Source organism: Columba livia, chromosome 2 (genome assembly GCF_036013475.1).
Source record: "Columba livia isolate bColLiv1 breed racing homer chromosome 2, bColLiv1.pat.W.v2, whole genome shotgun sequence".
Lineage (NCBI taxonomy): Eukaryota > Metazoa > Chordata > Aves > Columbiformes > Columbidae > Columba > Columba livia.
Genome location: NC_088603.1, coordinates 31,325,116 through 31,344,688, shown reverse-complemented (window position 1 = coordinate 31,344,688; position 19,573 = coordinate 31,325,116). Strand labels below are relative to the sequence as shown.

The window sequence follows — 19,573 nt, the reverse complement described above, 5'->3', positions numbered from 1 at the left end:
ATAAGTTAGGACTGGGATGAATATGGGATAGTCATTTAACTTGCAAGCTTTGAGAGCTCCCATGCTGGGTATGGAGATAATGGCTACTGGCATGCATATAAAATATCCTATTAAATTATACATAAATGCTTACTGTTTGATCTGTCTTAACACACTGTAAAACTTTGTACTTACAAGTATGTTTTCCATAAAAATATCAACACTTTTCAGATAAAGAGAAAGATTCTCCTGCCCTCTCCTCCCCTGCTAACTGTGGGAGGAGATTGGCTGTGGAGTAACAATATTTTTTTGGTAGACTAGAGTTACGTTTGGCACAATCTGTATAAATAGGCCAACAGCGTGCTCTCATTTTGGGTAAGTTCTTTTTTTTTCTAATGGTGGATTTTAACCAGAGATCTCAAAGCAGCAAAACACTTCAATTTTTATATTGAAAATAAAATATCTTACCCTTGCCAGATAATAATGACACTTTATAAAATACAGGAGCCTATTTTTCTTAGGCAGATCTGTTTCCTATATACAATATTAGTGGTTGAGATAAGTCTGCAGTCTAGTATCTTGCATTTCATAGTTTTAATGCTTATTTTTGTGTGTTTGGAAAGTACAAAGTAAAACAGGTACATGGCGCATTGAGCTTTCAATCTTAGCTTATTTTATGGCCTAGAGCAAATAGATAAAAGATTAAAAATAGTTAATTTTCAGTGGGATATATTAAAGTGCCATAATTAATACGTTAAATGTCATTCTTTTCTGTGCTTGGTATTTTCTGTCTCTGAAATCCTTTCTTTTCTGTTAGCTCTGCTACTAATTATCCAGCTGCTAGCTGTAGGCCTTTAAAGTCAGAAAATGCAATATCAGTCAGGAGACATGTGGCCTCAAAAACCAGTGATCATGTAGGAGGAGTGACTTTACAGGTCAAGTGCTATAGCTGCTCTTTGACAAATCAGTCTGAATTAGCATCATAGGAGCCTGCCGGTATTCCTGTTCCCTCACACCTCTGGCTTCATCTGTTAGCTCCTGCTCTTAACAGCCTTCATTTTACACTCCCATATCTGTGACCTGTTTCAGTGTTTGCTGGCACTGCTGGAGCAGCTTCAGCCCCACAAACATCACTACCAAAACAAACATTGAAACTCGGTATCTGAAACTGTGCTGCGTGTGGCTTCACCAGTCTTCAGCTAGTAATGATTTATTAATATTTTGGGGAAAGAGTAGAAGTAACTCCTGTGACTGATGGTCAAATTTCAAGAGATAGCATCACTAGCAATGGACACTCAAGTAAAAAGTCTGTTTCATGCCTTTTTGCTAAATGTGTTTGACCATACAGTTGGCATCTGTGTCCCCACGGATGGCTCCAGGTGTAAAGACCGAATGGTGCAGACCTAATTTAGATACATCTCTTTGTTCCCTGCTGAAAAGACAGGGCATGGAGTGGTGGGAGATAAAACCTTGAAGATAGCATTCTGATGTGAGAGGCATCCTCTAAATAGTCCTAGCTGGCACATGTAGGGATGGGTTCTACCAGATGGGTCCCAGCTCAGTGGGGTATGGAGGGAGGCTTATATGCCCCCTTTCTTTTTCACCTTTAAATTGAAGCTGTGTGCTTGACAGTTGCCTGTGTTCTGTTCTCTCTATCTAATCTATCTGTCTACATGGCTTCCATGTCCTTCCCATTAAGAATGATAAATGGAAAAGGCTGTTAAAGTTTCAACGTGCTTAATAGTGTCCAGAGCCAATCTGTTGTATGACAAATGCAGTGATAGGTGACTACTTGATGGACACAGAGGATCTGTGGTTAGCTATGTGCTCTTAGGAATGCAAGTGCAAGTACTGACAACACTGGTCCAAATGTAATCTGTTCAAGTGCAGGTTTCTTTTTGTATGCATCACATATGCTGCTAAATAAGCAGTATGTCTACCAAATACAATGGATCTATCACTGTTAAATAAGCATGCAATATCTGTTACTATATTGGTTGTTTTTATTTCTCAGGTAAATAATTTGACACATGTAAAACAAATGCATAAATAAATATGGGTGACCTGTCTCACTAAATATTAACTTTGTTTTGAATTCTATAATATATGATGAACTTTTTAAAATCTGTTAAAGTTAGTAGATATTTTTCAGCTGAATTCAGTGAGTTTTGGATCCAGTCCTTAGAGAGTACAAACCCCATGTGCTTTGCCTAAAGTTTCTGCCTGGCTTTGTCTATGGTTTGCAAATATATGAAAGAGGGGGAAGAAAGTTGGATGTAAATTATTTTTTTCTATAATATTTTTAAAGTTTATTTAAGGTGGGCAGTTTGTCCTGATGTCTCTCAGGCTTTCCTGATATCTCTGTAAATTTCAATAGATTCCTTTGCAAATCTAGTCTGCATTTCCACACTTCTATCATTCAGGAAATTGGCGTAATAAATTACCTAAAACACTCTGTAAGAGAAAATTGTGTAGAGATTTTTCCTTTTTTGCGCCAGAATAACCCAATGGACTTACCAGTGTTAATTCTTACTATATCTGGCTTGGAAAAATGAAGAACCAAATAAATGAATGCATGAATTCAACCTACAAAGTAAAAATTATGTGAAGGGGCATGGATATTTCCTCTGAAAAAGTATGTTTATACCTTTGAGTTGGAGGACTTTAATTCATTCCAGTTCATCTTTTTTTATTTTTGTTTTTTGTGTGTGTGTGTTTGTTCTTTGTTTTGTGTGTATTTCCCTACCGTTCTTTGAATCTATTGTTCTGAGGGGCAAAAAGTAAGATTGATGTGGCTGAGTTAGTATCAGTTATTGTTTTCTTCCTAATATCCTGCAGCTTTATGTTGCTTTAACGTATGCACATTCATAGTTTTGAACATTGTGGGAAAAGGTTTCACTGGCATCCATTCTTGCCATTAAAGTGCTTCCCATCTGAATATTGCCTGCCAAAGTATGTGGTATCCTGCAGAGCAGGAGGATGAGGACATAGATTGCAATGAAGCTGAACAGTTTGCACTTCCTAACGGTGACACCAGACATCAATCTTTTGTAGACACAGCCCAGAATACGGGAGAGTAGGAACTCTCACCCTCATCCCCCCACCAGAAAAACAAAAGAAGAATTATCTTCTCTTTTTTCCATTTCATTCCAGCAATTTCCTTCTGAGAGCCTCCAAGATGAATACATTCTCAAATTGCATAAGCTGATGTTTCAGTGGCTGAGATGCTTTTGGAGAAGGAAAATAGAAAAAGGAAAAGAATTGAAGAAAAAAAAAAAGGCACTCTGAAGTAACTTAAAAAAAAACAAAATCATCTCAGGTCTCTTTATCATCAAGCTAAGGAGTCGAGTGCTAATTTGGTCACAGTTAATGTGTTTCACACATTTATACCACAGTTTGACACCAGGTTATATTATACAGGTTGGCAAATGCTCAGAACTAAAGATTGCCAGTTCTGTAATCAGCCATATTTGGAGAAGCTCAAGTCAAGTCTGCAGCTTGTATAAAATGGAACAGATCTATAGAAGTCACTTTGCACCAGCTGCTGAGGATCTTCTCCTTTACACAGAAATTTGTTGCAGGTTTTTATTTTAATATATAAATCTGATTTCACCAACAGGATGATTTATAGGTGTGCAATTAATGAACCATATGTTCCTCTTTGTGGTAAAAAAGGTATAGAAAGAGGTAAGTGCTGCAAAAAATTGCTACATCAATGACCTGCAGAGGTTAACATATACTGTGTCACTCAGTCAAGAGGTTGTGAGGGTATAAGGTGGATAAACCTTGTGATAACCAGTAGGAACCCTCACTGAAGAAAGGACAATTGAAGAACTTGGGCCAAATATGGGACTTAAGCTGGTAAGTGCTTGACAGGGCTTGGGACTGGCTTCATAAACAGCATTTGGTGCTATAATTTAGTTATCCTTGAAACTGTCATGGCACCAATTTATATTTTTGTACAAATGAGACTTATTTTCAAAATCTTAGAGCTAAAGAATCTCATTTCAAAGCTAGAAGAAATGGAAAATAGAGTGCCCGAATCAAGCCTTATAAACGTATGAAAGAGACAAGTAATTGTGTAATAGCTGCTGCCGTTGTGGTTCCTCATGATCCACAGACTCAGATCTTTGCTACAGAGATCATCCACAGCTCAGGCAAACAGAACTTTAACCACCTGCGGAGCTGCTTCAGACAGCTGCAGAACCTGAACAATTGGCTTCAGGAAGCTGTGAGAAGCAGGTTGGTCAGGAAAGTTGGTATAGCAGAATTTGTGTGAGAGACTTGCTGTGTACTGAAAGACGTGCCAAATATTCCACTATTTTCAGAGTTTACTTATATACACATTTCTAAAACTTCATTCCTTCTGTGTTTTTCTTCATCTTTTGAATTTTTCCTGTTTGTCTTTGTGGCAGTGTCCAAATCCAACAATTGCATGATAAAATCACTTTGGATCATTTATCTTCTTAGTACCTTTCCCTGCAAAGGAATGCATATTCATTTTCTATTAAACTGTGAGTGAAGTCAGAGATTGATACACTTTGAACTAATTTCTGAATCCTTACTTAATAAACTTTATTCCTTTGTGGTTTTCATGTGTGGAGAGAGAGACTGTTCAATTCCCAACAACTGTGTGAAAAGCTCACAGGCCATGGGTTAGGACTATCCTAATGTAATTAACGGAAACTGTTACTCTTGTTTACGTTGTTATAACTAGATTGCATAAAGTTTGATCCATGAAGATTTGCTTCCAAGGGAGCTACTCCTACTAGAAGAGACTGAGTCTTGGGGAACACTGTGGCTTTTTCTGACCTCCCCATAGATATCCTATGCTTATGAGGAAGCCAAGAAATAACATAGGACATGTATGGGTTGAGAGGACCACTATTTTTGATGTGGCCAAGCTCTGCTTTCCTAACTCTATGATATCTTAAATATTTTACAGATTCAGAAGTGTATCTGGATATAATTCACAGTTCCCTGGCTTCTTGCTAAGAAGGGATATGATCTGGCCTGTTGTTTGTTCTGGGTAGCATATGTAATGCTTTGGCTTGTCTTGATTCTTCCCACGTTTCCCTAGATCATTCTACATCTTAAGTTTTGCAGATTTTATTGTGGATTTTTTTGTGTGGGAGCCGTTTTGTGTTTTCAACTGGTATGGCAGCAGATCAAGCAGAAGGTTTTGGCTCGTGCACAGATTCTGGAGGCAGGTTTTGTAGAAAATTTTCTCCAATTTTTGGCTTGTGAGCCATGGGAGCATATACCATGTATTACTTGATTATAAGTTAGCCACTCACTAAGTAGTTTGCTGACTGCATACAATAACTTAGAAGAGGGCTGAAAAACAGAAATAATACTGAATGAAGAACAGAAGCAGCACATCTCTCATCACAGAAGGATCATATGCTGAACACCTAGTAAAATTTCCTAAGTAAGCTGCTGGGTTGCAATTATGTAGGTTCCAGAATGTCTCATAGTAGCATTATTTCTCATTTGAGATTGGCAGTGTGTCATGCTTCATGAGTGCCTGTCCCAGAATTACCTGGGTACTGCAATATGTTTAATTGCAAGATGACCAAAGAGGACTAGATGGTGCTGAGGCTGAAGAGGTGCTTCTGAGTTGTTCCACTTCTCCTGACAAACAAACTCTGGGAGCAAAGGCTAGCAGATTCTGGTTTATTCTGTTTTTTCCTGTTATTCTAAACCGCAGTGGAACAGCTACTTTCTAAATGCTGAGAACTAGTACATGCACAGGTACATGCACAGATAGGTGCTTCTCAATAAAAATGTGCAGAAGAAGAAGTTTAAGAAAATTACTCAAAGCTATATAGTGAATCAAGTCTAATTCAACACTTGAACTCAGATCTCGTTACAGCTAGTCTTTTGATTTATATGTGTGATCATTCTGAGAATACAATGTAAGAATAATGTGTTTTATTAACAAAACAAAACTAAAACCCACAAACAAACCAAAACCCCAATATATTTCCCTGTATACATGCTTCTTTGTGTGTGGTATATAATACAGTCTTCCAGATAAATTCCTTGGATCTAATCCTGTTCTCATTAAACCCATGCAGCCCTATGCTTACACTAATGTAACTGAAGAAATAATTTGTACCTATAAGAATTATATTTCTAATAAGAAGGAAGCAGAGGCTTTTGGCAAATAACCTATGTTGCAGCTCTTACTGAACAACACTAAAGCAAAAAACATGAAGCAAAGGTGGATCAGAAGAGAGGGACTACGGCACAACAGACTAAACAAGGGAGTCATATACAGATCATATCTACTTCTGTTGTGAAGATAATCACTAACCTGTATAGGTAGATTTTTGTTTTCATGTGAAGTGGAATGGATTCTGTGGCGACTTCCCAATTTTGATGACGGCATCCACTCTAGGTCCCAAAATACAGGGGTTTTTAGACAGCTTTTATTAAAAAAAATGTGGTAATTGTCCCTCCTAGTAACAAAGCTTAAGTGGTGGTCTGTCTCAGTGGTTGTTCATCCAGTGCAAATGTAGAACACAACAGCGAATGAGATTCTTTGAAAAAGCCCTGCACGGGAAGAGAGTTATTCAAACATTTTGTAAGCATCAACAGAACAGATCAATTAGAACAAGGCAGGAAGGTAGTATGTGGTGAAGCTGTTGTTGGTTTGTGAATTAGAAAAACTAATAGATTACTGGAGCAATTATTTAAATACTATGTGTTCTCTGTTTTATCTTTGTAGGGATGGTTGAAATGCACAGAAAAGGAATGACTGGAAGATTTACCTTCCAGGCCATTTTTCTTTCCTCAGCGGCCTGGGGTTTCTGCTGATTCTGACTAGAGAAAAGTAGACTGATGATTGCTTTTCTATTGCTTGTAGGCAAACGCAGCACCAGGCACCTGCCCCTGAAGTGTTGCAGGTTACAGCTGCTCTAGGAATCAGAAGTTTCCAGGCTGGGGTCAGCAGGGGCCACACCATGGCTGAGGGGTTTCTTGCCACATGCTTGACTTTGTAGATTTCATGGTAGTGTGGTAATCCTTGCCACAGTAAATGTAATTTTGCTGTCTTCTGAGTTTCTAGCTAGGTAAATTGTAGCTCAGTTTCTCACTGAATACTGAAAGTAGTTAAGCTTGTATAATAAGAGAAGGCAAGTATAGTCAAACTGAAGTTTTTGTTTAAATTTAAGTAGATGCTGAGGGGAATCTTTTGCCTGTTCTCTTAGCTACAGTCAGCGTTGGCTGAAAGAGAATGGAAACTTTACATGACTCATCATATGGACGTATTTCTAAACATCTGTACTTTTTTTCCACTTTACTTTAGACACAGGTTTTATGAATCTGTGCACAAAGAAATTACCCTCTTTTAATTAAAGAATTATAAAATATTTTTATTCACCAGAGGTTAACCAAATCTTTACCATGTCACTGATTTCAAAGATTGTGTAAAGTGGTTCTTTTCGTTGACATCACTCCTTGAAATGACTACAGGTGGTTTTGGCATATGTATTTTCTTCTGTTAGTAATCAAAATGTCTTGGGCTGTGCAAATCACTGAAAGCTGCAGAAATGAACAACAACCAAGTCTGTCATTTTGAACACTCTGCATTATGTATTCCTAAAGAGAAATCTTGTGTGCACAATGACCCATTTCTACTACCACACAAGAAATACCTCAGAAGTAGGGAAATGTGGCCCGGCATTGCATCTATCTTTGGGTATCATAGAAAGGAATTTGATTAGTGCCAAAAACTGAACTTGAAATAGAAGAAAATTAAGGCTAAGTAGAAATATTGGTTGCCATACCAATATGGTTGTGATGGTATGTGAAACATTATATTTTATGTAATAATTAGGAGGAGGATGGAGGGAAGAAATGGAAAAGAAGGATAACATCATTAATCTTTCTTCCTTTTGGAAAACTCAGAAAATAAGATAAAGTGGGACTGCTGCAGAAAGCCCGGCTCCCGCTTCGTGGTAACTGTTGCTTCATTGGTGCTGCAAAGCTGCTATTAACTATCCCAAAGCCTCCTGTTCTCCAGGCGACTTCCCGCAGCTTCTCATTTTCCTTTTTCTATCAGGAGAATTCATATATTGGACCAATGCTAAAAAAGACAAATCTTCATTTTCTATTAGAATTAGTGTTAGGATACAAATATTTCAACTGCTTGGGGCCCACTGATTTTAACAACTGCAGGTCTGACTCTGAGATCACTTAGTAGAGGCTTAAAAGAGCTAGAGTGGAAACTGAGGCCCCATCCCTCATCCAGCAGTTCCTGTGTAGCACCAGTTTTCTTTCCTTCCTCACCTAGCTTCATGGCATCATTCATTCTCTTTTCAGATTAATGCTGATTCCTTTGGAGTTTGTATTGGGTGAAGGAAGAAAATATTCATTAATTGTGTACAATGGTAATAATAGTGTATTAAACAACAATTAACTCCAGTAGAAATATGTAAGTCTGTTCTTCCCCAGATGTGACTGGCTCATTAAGGTCTCCACCCGTTAAGAGGAACCTGTGATAAGCCACACCAGGAAAGGATGAAAGCCTTTACTGTGCTACCTATAACTTTCCTCATAACTGCACAAACAGGAAATGCTACCTTTATCTTCTGTTAGAGATAGTTATTCATAATAGCAGAAGATGCAAATTTCCAAGACACAACTGAGTGCTCAGGAAGTTAAAGCTGGTCCAGCTGTGAGCAGGAGGTTGGACTTGGGACTTCCTGCAGTTCTCTCCAGTTTGAATTATCCTGTGATTCTACAATGTTTACTCTTCTGAATCAAAAATAATATTTTTGTGCATATGTGTATTGCAGTTAATGTATTTTTTAAAAAATTGTGTTTACCAATCTGACTTAGAAAACATCAAAAATTCCTTTAAAGCATTGTCTGGGTGGCTTCTTCAATTCCATCACCTACTTTTTTCCTGTGACTTCATGGAAGAATTTGACTGAAGAGATCTGCAAAACAGAATAACACTTCCTGTTCTCCACAAAGATTTAAAAAAATAGAAAGTGTTGGAAATGGTCATATCTTGGTCTTGTAGTGTTTTTTTCAGCATTATTTGACAATACATATGAGAAAGTGCATATGAGTCTCTTAGAATTTTGTTCTCATTCAAATACCTTTTCTCATTTTGCTTGAAGCTATCATCATAATGAATGAAAAAATGAAACCTAGCTCTTCTATAGACGCATACATTTCAGTTTCTGTCACGGGTAGTTAGTGAACAGTCAGCTGTTTTCCTTGAAGAGTGCTTGGTCTGTTCCTTACATTTGTGAGATGTCTTCTAGGTGTTATGATTGTAATATTTTTACATTACTAGTCATTACAGACTGAGTTTTGGGGTGATCTATTTTACATTTATTCATTATGTTATTCTTTTCCTTCAAATAAAAAGTTATTGATGAGCAGTTTCTTCAGATAAATTTCTGAGACAAAAATTATTTCCGATCATCAGCTCTGCCTGTTTTGCTAAGGAATTTGTTATAACATAGTCTGTGCCATTGATGTCAGCAAGAATAGGATTAAAGAGCGGGATTTAATTCACTTAGCTGTAACAGAAGAAGTCAGAAATAGCTTTAGCAGTTAAATTACTTGTGGCAGAATTGCTTGTTTATGTCCCTAATATTCCTGTAGGATATTTTTGAATGATAGATCATTTAAACTGACTCGCACATCTGAAAGATTAACATTTTACCAATAGTCAGTCAGCTCATTCCATATTCTTCTTAGTGTAAGAGGCAGTTTAATTGAAAAATGAATGCTAATAAAATGCCTTTTTAGTAATTCATTTTGAAAACCATTTGACCTTAACTACAATGAAAGTAGACTGTAAAAATCATCACAGATTCTCTTCCTTGAACTTTTCACAATGCTGAAAAATGACTGGGGGAAAGAAGCAAGATCCAGTTACTGTACCCTGTTTGTACAGCTGTACTTCATTGAGTGGAGGCTTGTGTTACACACAGTTTGTGATAGGAAGTAAATGCTTTTAAAACAACTAAGGAGACAGGTCTTTAACCTCCACCTTTTCAGATGCTTTGTTCACTCATTTAGCTTCTGTTGAGGTCTTGGGAAACATTTCAAATACAAATTATTTTTGAGTATTTAAGCTTACCTGAATAATTCATCTCCTACTGAGCTCATTAGGCAGAGATGCATTAAGATACTGTTGGTTTTGTGCGTTTTTTTTGAGAGAGATCACTAATTCTTGATATAATGAACACTCATTCCTTCAGGAACAAATGCATTTAAGAAGGAAGAATTCTCATATTGATGGTTAAGTGTTTTATGATAGTTGAAATTACAGTTTTAATTCAGCAATTGTAAGGATTTTCAAGGACTTAGAGGACATTGAAAAATTATGTGATCAGGTAAATTACCAAATTGTCAAAATTCATTAGATTAGATCCTCAGTTTCTAGGGTGCAAGACTGTTACCTCCTCTTACAAGACTATCGAGTCCGCTGAAATGGTCAAGATGCCTTGAAATTCATTAAGATAATATTTTGGCATTATTTTGTATTGCAAGCAAATGTTAATCACCAGTCCTAAACTATTTGATATAAGCTTGGCACCAGGTAATTTCAGGACTTTAAATAGATGTTATAAGATCATTCTGTGAATGCGATTCTAATATCTGCCAAAGGCACTTCTCTAATTGCTCTGCTGAAACAAGTCAGTGGCAGTATGGGAGTATGCAGCTGATGGAGAGCCAGGTAACTTCTAATTTCTGTAGTCAGCTGAGGTTCTGAGTATACCTCATCCCTTGAAATACATGTGACTCTAAATTTAGGTTTACGCTAAATAGGCATTATTTGGGCTTCATTAACCACCCACTTTCTCATTTTGCTATGATTAAGGTAATCCTCATAGCTATATATCTCATGACCGTGAACATTTCTACCTTAACCTTGCACTTAAGACTGTCCCGATATCAATATGCAATGCAGAGGGGCCACTCGGATCTACACTTAATGAGAAGATGCGTTGGAACACAATCAGGATTTTGAAGTATTCTTCTTCACTGCGGTACATTAGAGATTTCATGCCTTCAGAGGATGTGGCTAACAGTAGTTTTGCCCTTATTCTGGTTACTTTTTTTGAACTGTAACACAATAGAGCCATTGCTCTCCTTTGGCTGGGCCCAGAGTTCCCAGCAAGCAACCATTTGTTTTTCCGTTTGTCACTAGTGGGCAGGCAGTGGCTGTTTTGTGGTCTGTGGTACAAGTGTGCTTGAGGATTCACGTGTTCTAGAAAACTGTAAGCAAAACACCAGACATCAGCTGAGTTGTTTAAATTTGAAGAGTAAGATTTTTGGAACATTTTGTGTCCCCTTCTAGTCTTGAAATATAATTTTAGTAAACAAATGGAGGCATGAAAGCATCCTCAGTCCTTGTCCCTCTGAAGCACCTAACAGGGCTCTGGCTGACTCCTGTCATCAGGACTCAGCTCAGGCTTTGTGGCTGTTTAACTCCCATCTCACACATCCTTCTGCTCTTCCAGGAATGATTTTGGTTCCTGCCGCAGCTTCGCCTTCCTTAGCATGAAAGTTACACTGACTATGTCCACTTATTAATTCAGTCTACCCAAAATCAGCTCTGACTTTTAGGTTTTATTACCTGCTATGCTATGGTAAAATAACAAAGTGTAAGTTGAGGGATTAGTTGCTTTTAGCTTAAGAAAAAAGGCCTTGGGTAACGTTGTTTTGTTGTGTCATACATACCTCATTAGAAATTATGTCTTTTGCAGAGGTTAATATACTGTGGGCAGCGCACCAAGTACATCATAGTTCTGAAGATTACAACTTATTCACAGCCTTGAGACAATCTGTACTGCAGAAATACACCTCCTGGGTAAGTTGCACAAGATTTGACAAACAATATCAATAAGATTTAGTAATGGTGAAAACTTAGTGTTTACTTCCATTTGAAGAAATAGATATAATTTTTTTTAAGCTGTTTTACACTGAAAGTGCAGAAGTTCAAACTGAAGAATCTGAGAATCATAAGCTTTAAGAATACATCCATTAATGTTTTTACAGCAAACTTGAAAAGAGATACAGTAGCTAAGCTTAAGAAGGCTAATAATAGTTGTGCATTTATATTTCTATAACATATTCAGTAAAATGGGACAATTCTTTTCATTTGGTTATTTATGCATTTATACAGGAAAAGATCAGAGTATAACATAACCACACTGTAATACCTCTGTATAACTGGAAGGAGCAGGGAGAGAAACCGTTACTAAAGATTGCTTTGGACATGCACATGTATTTATTTGTCTCTGCTCACTTATGTCATGTGTCAGTACTCCAGTAAGGGCAGTATGCCGCTATTTTTACCTACTGTTATTTCAGATATAATTTATTTTAAATGGTGACCTGTGTACACATGCAACATAAATTGAGTACTCATTTATGGATTTAAAAATGCATATTTCCAAATACATTCATAAATGTGATGTGCTATTCAGTATTTAGTTTTGGGCCTGGGATAGCTACCGATTTCCTCAGTTGCTCTCTCATGTTCTTGTTTGACTCTGGTAGTGGTGGTGAATTAAAGTGCTACACTGGAAATAAAAATTTAGTAGTTCTTCTGGAAATGTTGAAAGAGATACTATCAGTTTTGCTTCTTAAAGTCTTCTCTGTAAAGTCTTGTTACTTTTTTAAATTCAGAAAATAATCATCTAACGTTAGGAGTGCCTCAAATTTAAATGGCCATAATGACCAATAGCGGAAGGGATGCGTCTCTGTCACAACTCTGCTTCCTGTGTAAATACTGCCATGTTAAAGATTTAACCTTTGCACATTTACCCATTGGGACCATATGTGCAAATGCTTAACAAAAACAATAATTCAAAAGAGACAAAAAGCCTGTGTGTACACATGGGTGTGTGCATGAGCCCTTTGCCTGCCTGCGTGGTTTTGAGGATGATACCTCAGAGAGCAAAAAATATTCAGGAAGGCCAAGATGTCTGGCCACCTTTGGTTCTGAAGCCCATTGTCAGGACAACACTGCTATCACTTAGCAAATAATATATGTATATTTTAAACTAGTATGCTTTGAGCAAAGGGAAGGAAACCTGGGTATCCATAAAACCTGTGTGTGTAGTGTTTTTTTCCACCAAATATTTGGTACTAGCCAAAACAATTGATTAACATAAATATTGGTTTACCTTCCCCTGGAACTTTTGAGTAGCGTGCCAGTTTTATTTCTCCAAAGCTTTTCTGTACATAAACACAATTCTTGTTAGTTCTTATTGCACTGCCCTTTTTTTGGACTGCCAAACTTGTTCAGAACCTCATGGATGCATCTGCCTCGAAGTTGAAATTCAGTGAAGCCTTCAGTTAATCTCAGTGATCTGTTGCTGAGTGTGTGCTCTTGAATGCAGTCAGACAGGCAGTTTTGTGGAGGCTGTGAGAGTGTTGTGGTGGATGATGTGGGATTGTGGGACTGTTCTGCTGCCAGCTTGTATGTGTTTCAAATTAAATGTTATAAGATAAATAAATCAGCATATTAATCTGTGTGGGTTGTGCTTGAGCTGATTGAAAAGATGTGAAATAAAAGAGAAGAGCAAAACATGCTTGAAGTACAGTCAGTGGTGTGAGATTTACTCCTGAACTTGGAACCAAATGCGCATTGCTTCATGTTATTTGAACACACAGTCTTTCTGTTACTCTTGGGGGTGGGGGAGGCATAGTGAGGCAGACCTACTACTGTTAAGACAGAGATGGTTTTCAAGCCCATTTTTGGAAAAAGATGTGGAAAAAAAATATATATATATATTCATTTTTAAGAAGAAATCAGTGAGCTAATGCTATATAAATTTTTGCTTCTAAGGAAATACTTATTTAAAGTATAATTGTGAAAGGAGAGATCTGCACATGCACCTTGAAAAGCTATGACTTAATTTTTGAGTACCAGTTCTCAGCTTTTCTCCGAGAGTAAGATTTAATTGCAAATATTAGATTCATAATAAATTGATAGCTTTAGACTATACATTTAGATAAAGGGTTGAATTATTCCTTGTTGGTTTAAAAGCAGTGAAAAAATCTGTATAGAAATCTGGGAAGGGAATAGGTAACACTACTTTTCAGCAGAGAATCACAAAGTTCACTTTTTATCTATCGAGGAGTCTGATAGCTCTGGGATCTGTAAGGGATTTTTTTTATCCTAACCTTTAACTCCTGCAGCATCCTCACAGAGTATAGCCCATGAGAACCAGCTATGTGCAGCTGCCCCGGGGCTCCTCTATGAGCTGCCAGTAGGAGCTGCCACTTCCGCAGGTGGTCTTGGAGACCCAGCATGGAAACAAAGGGTGCAGCACTCAGCCCTCTTCCTAACCTCAGGGATTTCAACATTTATCCCTTTCTGCAGAGGAAGCACTTATAAGCTTTTACTTACAAACAAGAGGGAGAAAGGTAGCGTATGCCCATACCGGTGAGCGTGCAGCAGGCACAGACCCTGTAAAATGGGCAATACCTGAGGTGTGAAGACGCTCAGCTGTGGTGCAGCAGCCCCAGGTATGAGTTGCTCTCCATCCCCTCAACGAGTGCCTTTCTCATCAGGTTATCAGTTATCACCTCTCTCTGTCAATCTCTGTTGCTGAATCCATAAGTGGGAAAAGCTCTGTGAGTGTGATAAATGTTTTTCTGCAGTTTTGGCCAGAAATTCCATCTTGGAGCCAGGAAAGCTCTTCCTCTACACATTAGTGAAAGCTGGGAGATTTTATTGAAATGCTTTGATTTGGTGAATTGTCATTTCCAGTGATAAACTATTTAACAATTTATTTTTTTTTAAATCTTATTTTTCAGTGAAACCATAAATGTGAGAGACCAAATCATTCATATAGGAGAGATTATCATTCCTCCCTGAGAGTTCTGCTTTTGTAAATGATATTTTAAAGGCTTCCTGTGCAAAATAAAACTTGCATTGCAGGGAAACATGAAGTAGTTAGGAAAGCATTCTCCTTTGTCCATCTCAAATTTACCTGTAGACATATATAAAATTTCCCTCATCTCACCACGTAGCAGGGAAATCCTAGTACTCATTGTGAGAAGTAGGTTAGAAAATAAATATGAAGATGATCCTTCCTTCCCCTCTGAGTCATCTGTGAATACCACCAAATTGCCTCTGATACTTTTAGGGAAAAAGCATATCGTTTTAAACCCTGCTTTCAATCCTAGAACCACTTCCATGAACAAAAAACCCATCTGTTTTGTCTTCCCTTTCCCTTTCCCTTTCCCTTTCCCTTTCCCTTTCCCTTTCCCTTTCCCTTTCCTTTTCCCTCTTTCCTTTCCTTCTTTCCCTGCTCTTATTACGCCATTAGACAAGTACAATCAATAATAAGAGAAAACTGCAGTAGCTTTACTTAAATCTGGACACATGTGTGCTCCTTTGTTGGCTTCTTTGTAAGATAACCTTTGAGAAAAACCATGTCAGCCTTCTGGCTGGTTTTGGACAAATATCTCTAAGTCTCTCTCTTTTTTTTTTTTTTTGTTTTTTTTCTTTTGTGTAGCTCCCCTACTTTTATAATTAAATACTAAGGGGATGCAGGTTAGGGGAAGGAGGAAAAGGAACTCAGAAAAGAGATTGACTCCAATGCAGTGGTTAGGGCATTTCTTCTAAAGTATGGGAGGCTTGCACTACATTTCTGTTTCAGAGCACAGAGAATTGTGGGTTTGAAACTCACTCTTCTGTTTAATAGTCTTCTGCACAAGGTAGTCTTATCCAAGTGTTTAATTCTCAAAGAAAGCCTGTGCCCATCTCTGCTCCAAAATTTCATGTCTAAACGCCACACACCCCTAATGCATTTACTAGCTCCCACCTTAGGCAAGAGTTGCTGTGAAGTTTTCTGGGTTAGGGTGAGTGATTCTTAGGGATTGAATGTGCAAGTTTCACCTTCCAAATACATTTTTCTTTCTTTTTTGTTTTATAAATGTTATGCAAACACATCAGCCTTTGAGAATCAAACTGATTAAAATAAAATAGCTGTTTACATTCTTTTCCCCAAGTTCCAGAAGCTCAGCATAATTCTTCCACCACCTTTGAATTCATTTACTTCTTGGAAAAGAACTTCCAAGACTTTCAAACAGAAATGCCCCACGTGTAGTTTGTGAGGCAGCTGTGATCCATGAAGCCTTTTAACATAGCTTTTGAAATCAAAGCTCTCCCAAGCCCCACCAGGTGATGCTGAAGCTGCAGTGACTAAATAGTTTCTTTCCAATGTTTCAGTCATTGTCTGATGTTGAAGCCAGGAGACTGAGCTGGGATTGCAGGACTTTAGTCCTCCGTTGGCTTGTGAAAGTGAGATACAGCTGTGATGGCTTTCTCATGAGCATCGACCACCTCGTGGGGATGGAGTTGCATTTGTTTCACAGTCACAGTGTGACATCTTACCTATTGGGTAGACCTTTTGACAAAAACTGGGGGAATATCAGCATTAAATACTACATGCCAACCTACACTAAAGGTATTCCTGGCTCAGGAGGCCTGACATGGCTGTCAGATTGCTTTCTCTGATGTTCAAAGATTTTATTTTTGTGAGAAAGATGATAGGAATTTGAAAACGGAGTTTTTTAATTTTGCTCTGTGTTCCACAGGGAGCTCCTATCTGCTACCCAGATTTTCCCCGAGTGCTAAAGATATCTAAAGTTTTGAAGATGCCTCTGATACTGTTTGGTTTAGGAAAAAAAAAAAAAAAAAGCTATATTTTAAGGAAGGATCAACTTCTTAATGCAGCTGGTATAATGCAATATCAGGTGGAAATGGAAAAGAATTTTTAAAAAAGAGATAAGCCTTTTTCTAAAGAACGCAGACTGACTTTTAACACGTGAGTATGTTGAAAGTCTTATTCTATTGCTCAGCCAGTTAAGCAATTAATTGTGAAATTCCTGGGACATTACTCTGTAGGATCCCAGTGACTTTCCTAAGTAAGCAGTTTCCATGCTAGCACATCTTTAGAACTGAGCAATATATCAGAGCTTCAAGGGAGATGGTGTGAGGAAGTTAGGGTGAGGATTTATAATTAACTTTGAAAGCATAGTAAGTTGATTTGCCCTTATGGTGCTCACATAGGGAGTTCAGACGGAAAAGCTATAGTGTTACAAATTCACACCTTGCTTACTCCGTGATAATTCTCCTCTGTAAGTGAACCCTTCATGTCAAGGGTATGTTGCTGTCTGCTCCATGTAGTACACAGAATAAACATCTAATTTCAGGATTTCTGGGTTCTTTTGTTGATTTTTCTACTTGCTCACATTATGACTTTTGGCAAATCACTTTTGCAGCAATTTATGTCTCATTTGCTATAGCAAATCTAGTAGGAACATAATTATCAGTATCTATTCTGCATAATGTCTATATCATTGAGGTATTAGAAGTGTCTTGTGCAGTGCTTTGAGGTCCTGAGATTGTACTTTGTTATATCATCGCAGGTTTAGAATGATACTTCTAATATTTATTTTCTTTCTCATTTTCCAGATTTTCAACTTGCCCATGGCTCTTTTCATTCCCCCTTCAGTGTTTGCTGTTCATCTACAGTTTAATCTACTTTACCAGTTTTGGATACATACAGAGGTAAACCAGGTTTTTAAGCCATACCTAAACAGTTAGCCTGGAGCAGTGTCCTGGAAATCCACTAGCAGCTGATTTATTGTGTAAGGAAAATCTCTGTCTGACTTTAAGGAGAAACATCTGTTCATTTTTATTCCTTTTTCTGAATATATATTGCTAAGTTTATAAGAAGCAATGAGGCCAGTTGGTCCCAATTAGATTAAAAAAAAAAAAGCAGTAGTAACTGTAAGGAATCAAACTTTTTGCTATTTTAATACTATATTTTCCTATCTTGTAGCTTATTAAACATTTCTGGCAGATACTGAAACTAAGATAAATATTGTAGGGAAAAATATCACAAACCCAGTGCTTATCAAAGATCGTTTAGAGTTGCAACTGAAGTCAGATATTGTTTCCTTCTCAGTGCAATTAGTTCTCAGATGAAAAATGCTCTTTGGTTATCTGATAGCTATTTGTTTATGACTGCACCTATTTATTTCTCTTTTGTGTGTGCATAGAGCGGGGTGTCAAACTCATTTTCACCAGGGGCCACCTCAGCCTTGTAGTTGCCTTCAGAGGGCCAAATGTAATTTTAGGACTATATAAATGTAGGAGATGTGGCCCCCAGTGAAAATTAATTTGACACCCCTGGCATAGAGCATATCTAGTTTACATACATATACAATTAATAAGCCACTGCAATTAGGAAGTAGTTTCACACACTTCTCGGGTAGTTGAATGGCCTTCAGCCTTCTCCCTCACACTACAGGTGTTTAAAAGTCTCCCATCTTATATGTCAGTAGCATATTTCTCAGTTGGCCCTAGTGAGCTGAGGGCTGATTGTGTCTACAATACTTACTTCTTTGATTATTCTGATTATACAGATGCTTTTTTCCCCTCTGTAGTTTCATTATGCAATCTATAGGACAATTTTTTGAAGAAAATTTTATTTTCTTTATCTGCTATTTTAGGTGATTGTCTTGCTTAAATTACAGTTTTTATCTTCTCCTTTCTGTGTAGTTCCCCCCTGCGCCACCCCCCTGGCCCCCTGCAAAAGAAAGGTACTTACAGACTTACAGTGATCCAACAGCAAACTTTTGTTGTTGAAATTTTACTTTTGTTGGGCACATTCCTAAAATCATTAGTACGTCTGATGCTCTGCAACACCATATGAATAGGAAAGTCTTACAATACAATGTCACACACATCACCAGACATGACATAAACCCAAGCAATACACAGTTAAGCTTGTCAAAATGTCTTGAATGAATTTGAACACTTTGAAATTATACTGAATGAATATTCTTAATCACATGGTAGCAAAGTTTCTTTCACTATGCCTTAGGTTCCCAAAACCAGTTTTGCAGTGGTTTATCACTAAGAAAAATACAATATGCCTCATTTACCTCTTCTCTGCTGTCTGAAACCATTTCTTCCCTGGCTGAGATGTTTCTAATATTCTGCTGTGCAGCAGCAAACCAATGAGCCTCAGCACTGGTGCCACAGTGTGCATCTAAAGTTTCTAAAGTGAATTTCAGAGGCTTATGAATTGCTTACATCTCTCTAAAGCACTAAATCCTTCATAGGGCTTAAAAAGAATTTCCATAGCAAATGCCAGGTTTAGTCACTAGTCTAAACAGAAATGAATTTCAGTCTCAATGAAAACATGATCACTCCTTACTATTAAATTATTGTGCCGGTAGAAAAACAATGGATCTTTTGTACTGATCCAGTTGATCCATCATAGATCTTTCTTTACAAGGGAAGATATTCTCAATGTTGATATCGTTGATTTTGTATTGCAGCTGAAATCAGTTGAAATATGTTGAAGTCATGCTTTAAGGTCAAAAATGGTGTCAACGCAGAAATAGTTTTACACCATGTATAAGCAGATTTTCTGCTCTCAAGAGCAAGGGCGTAACAGATGAGAGAAGGAAAAGGAAGGGAAATCATAGCAGATATTGCTGCAATGCAGGTTTGTATTAGCCAGTATTTTTGGTGAAATTAATATGATGCTTCACTGTTATGCTGTTGTGGTTTGTTTGTTTG

At 37.6% G+C, this 19,573-nt stretch overlaps 1 protein-coding gene across 7 annotated transcripts in view; it reads left to right on the top strand.

The window, feature by feature from the left end:
- The window catches only part of AGMO (alkylglycerol monooxygenase), a 187,106-nt gene that overhangs the window by 63,754 nt on the left and 103,779 nt on the right, over nucleotides 1-19,573 (top strand). For all 7 annotated transcript variants that reach the window (XR_010470054.1, XR_010470053.1, XM_065051208.1 and 4 more), the window contains 2 exons: nucleotides 11,721-11,824; nucleotides 17,453-17,548. Coding sequence is in view for 5 of the 7 variants with exons in the window: in XM_065051208.1 (XP_064907280.1) it covers nucleotides 11,721-11,824; nucleotides 17,453-17,548 (200 nt within the window). In the remaining 2 variants the exon portion in view is untranslated. The remainder of the gene's footprint in view (nucleotides 1-11,720; nucleotides 11,825-17,452; nucleotides 17,549-19,573) is intronic.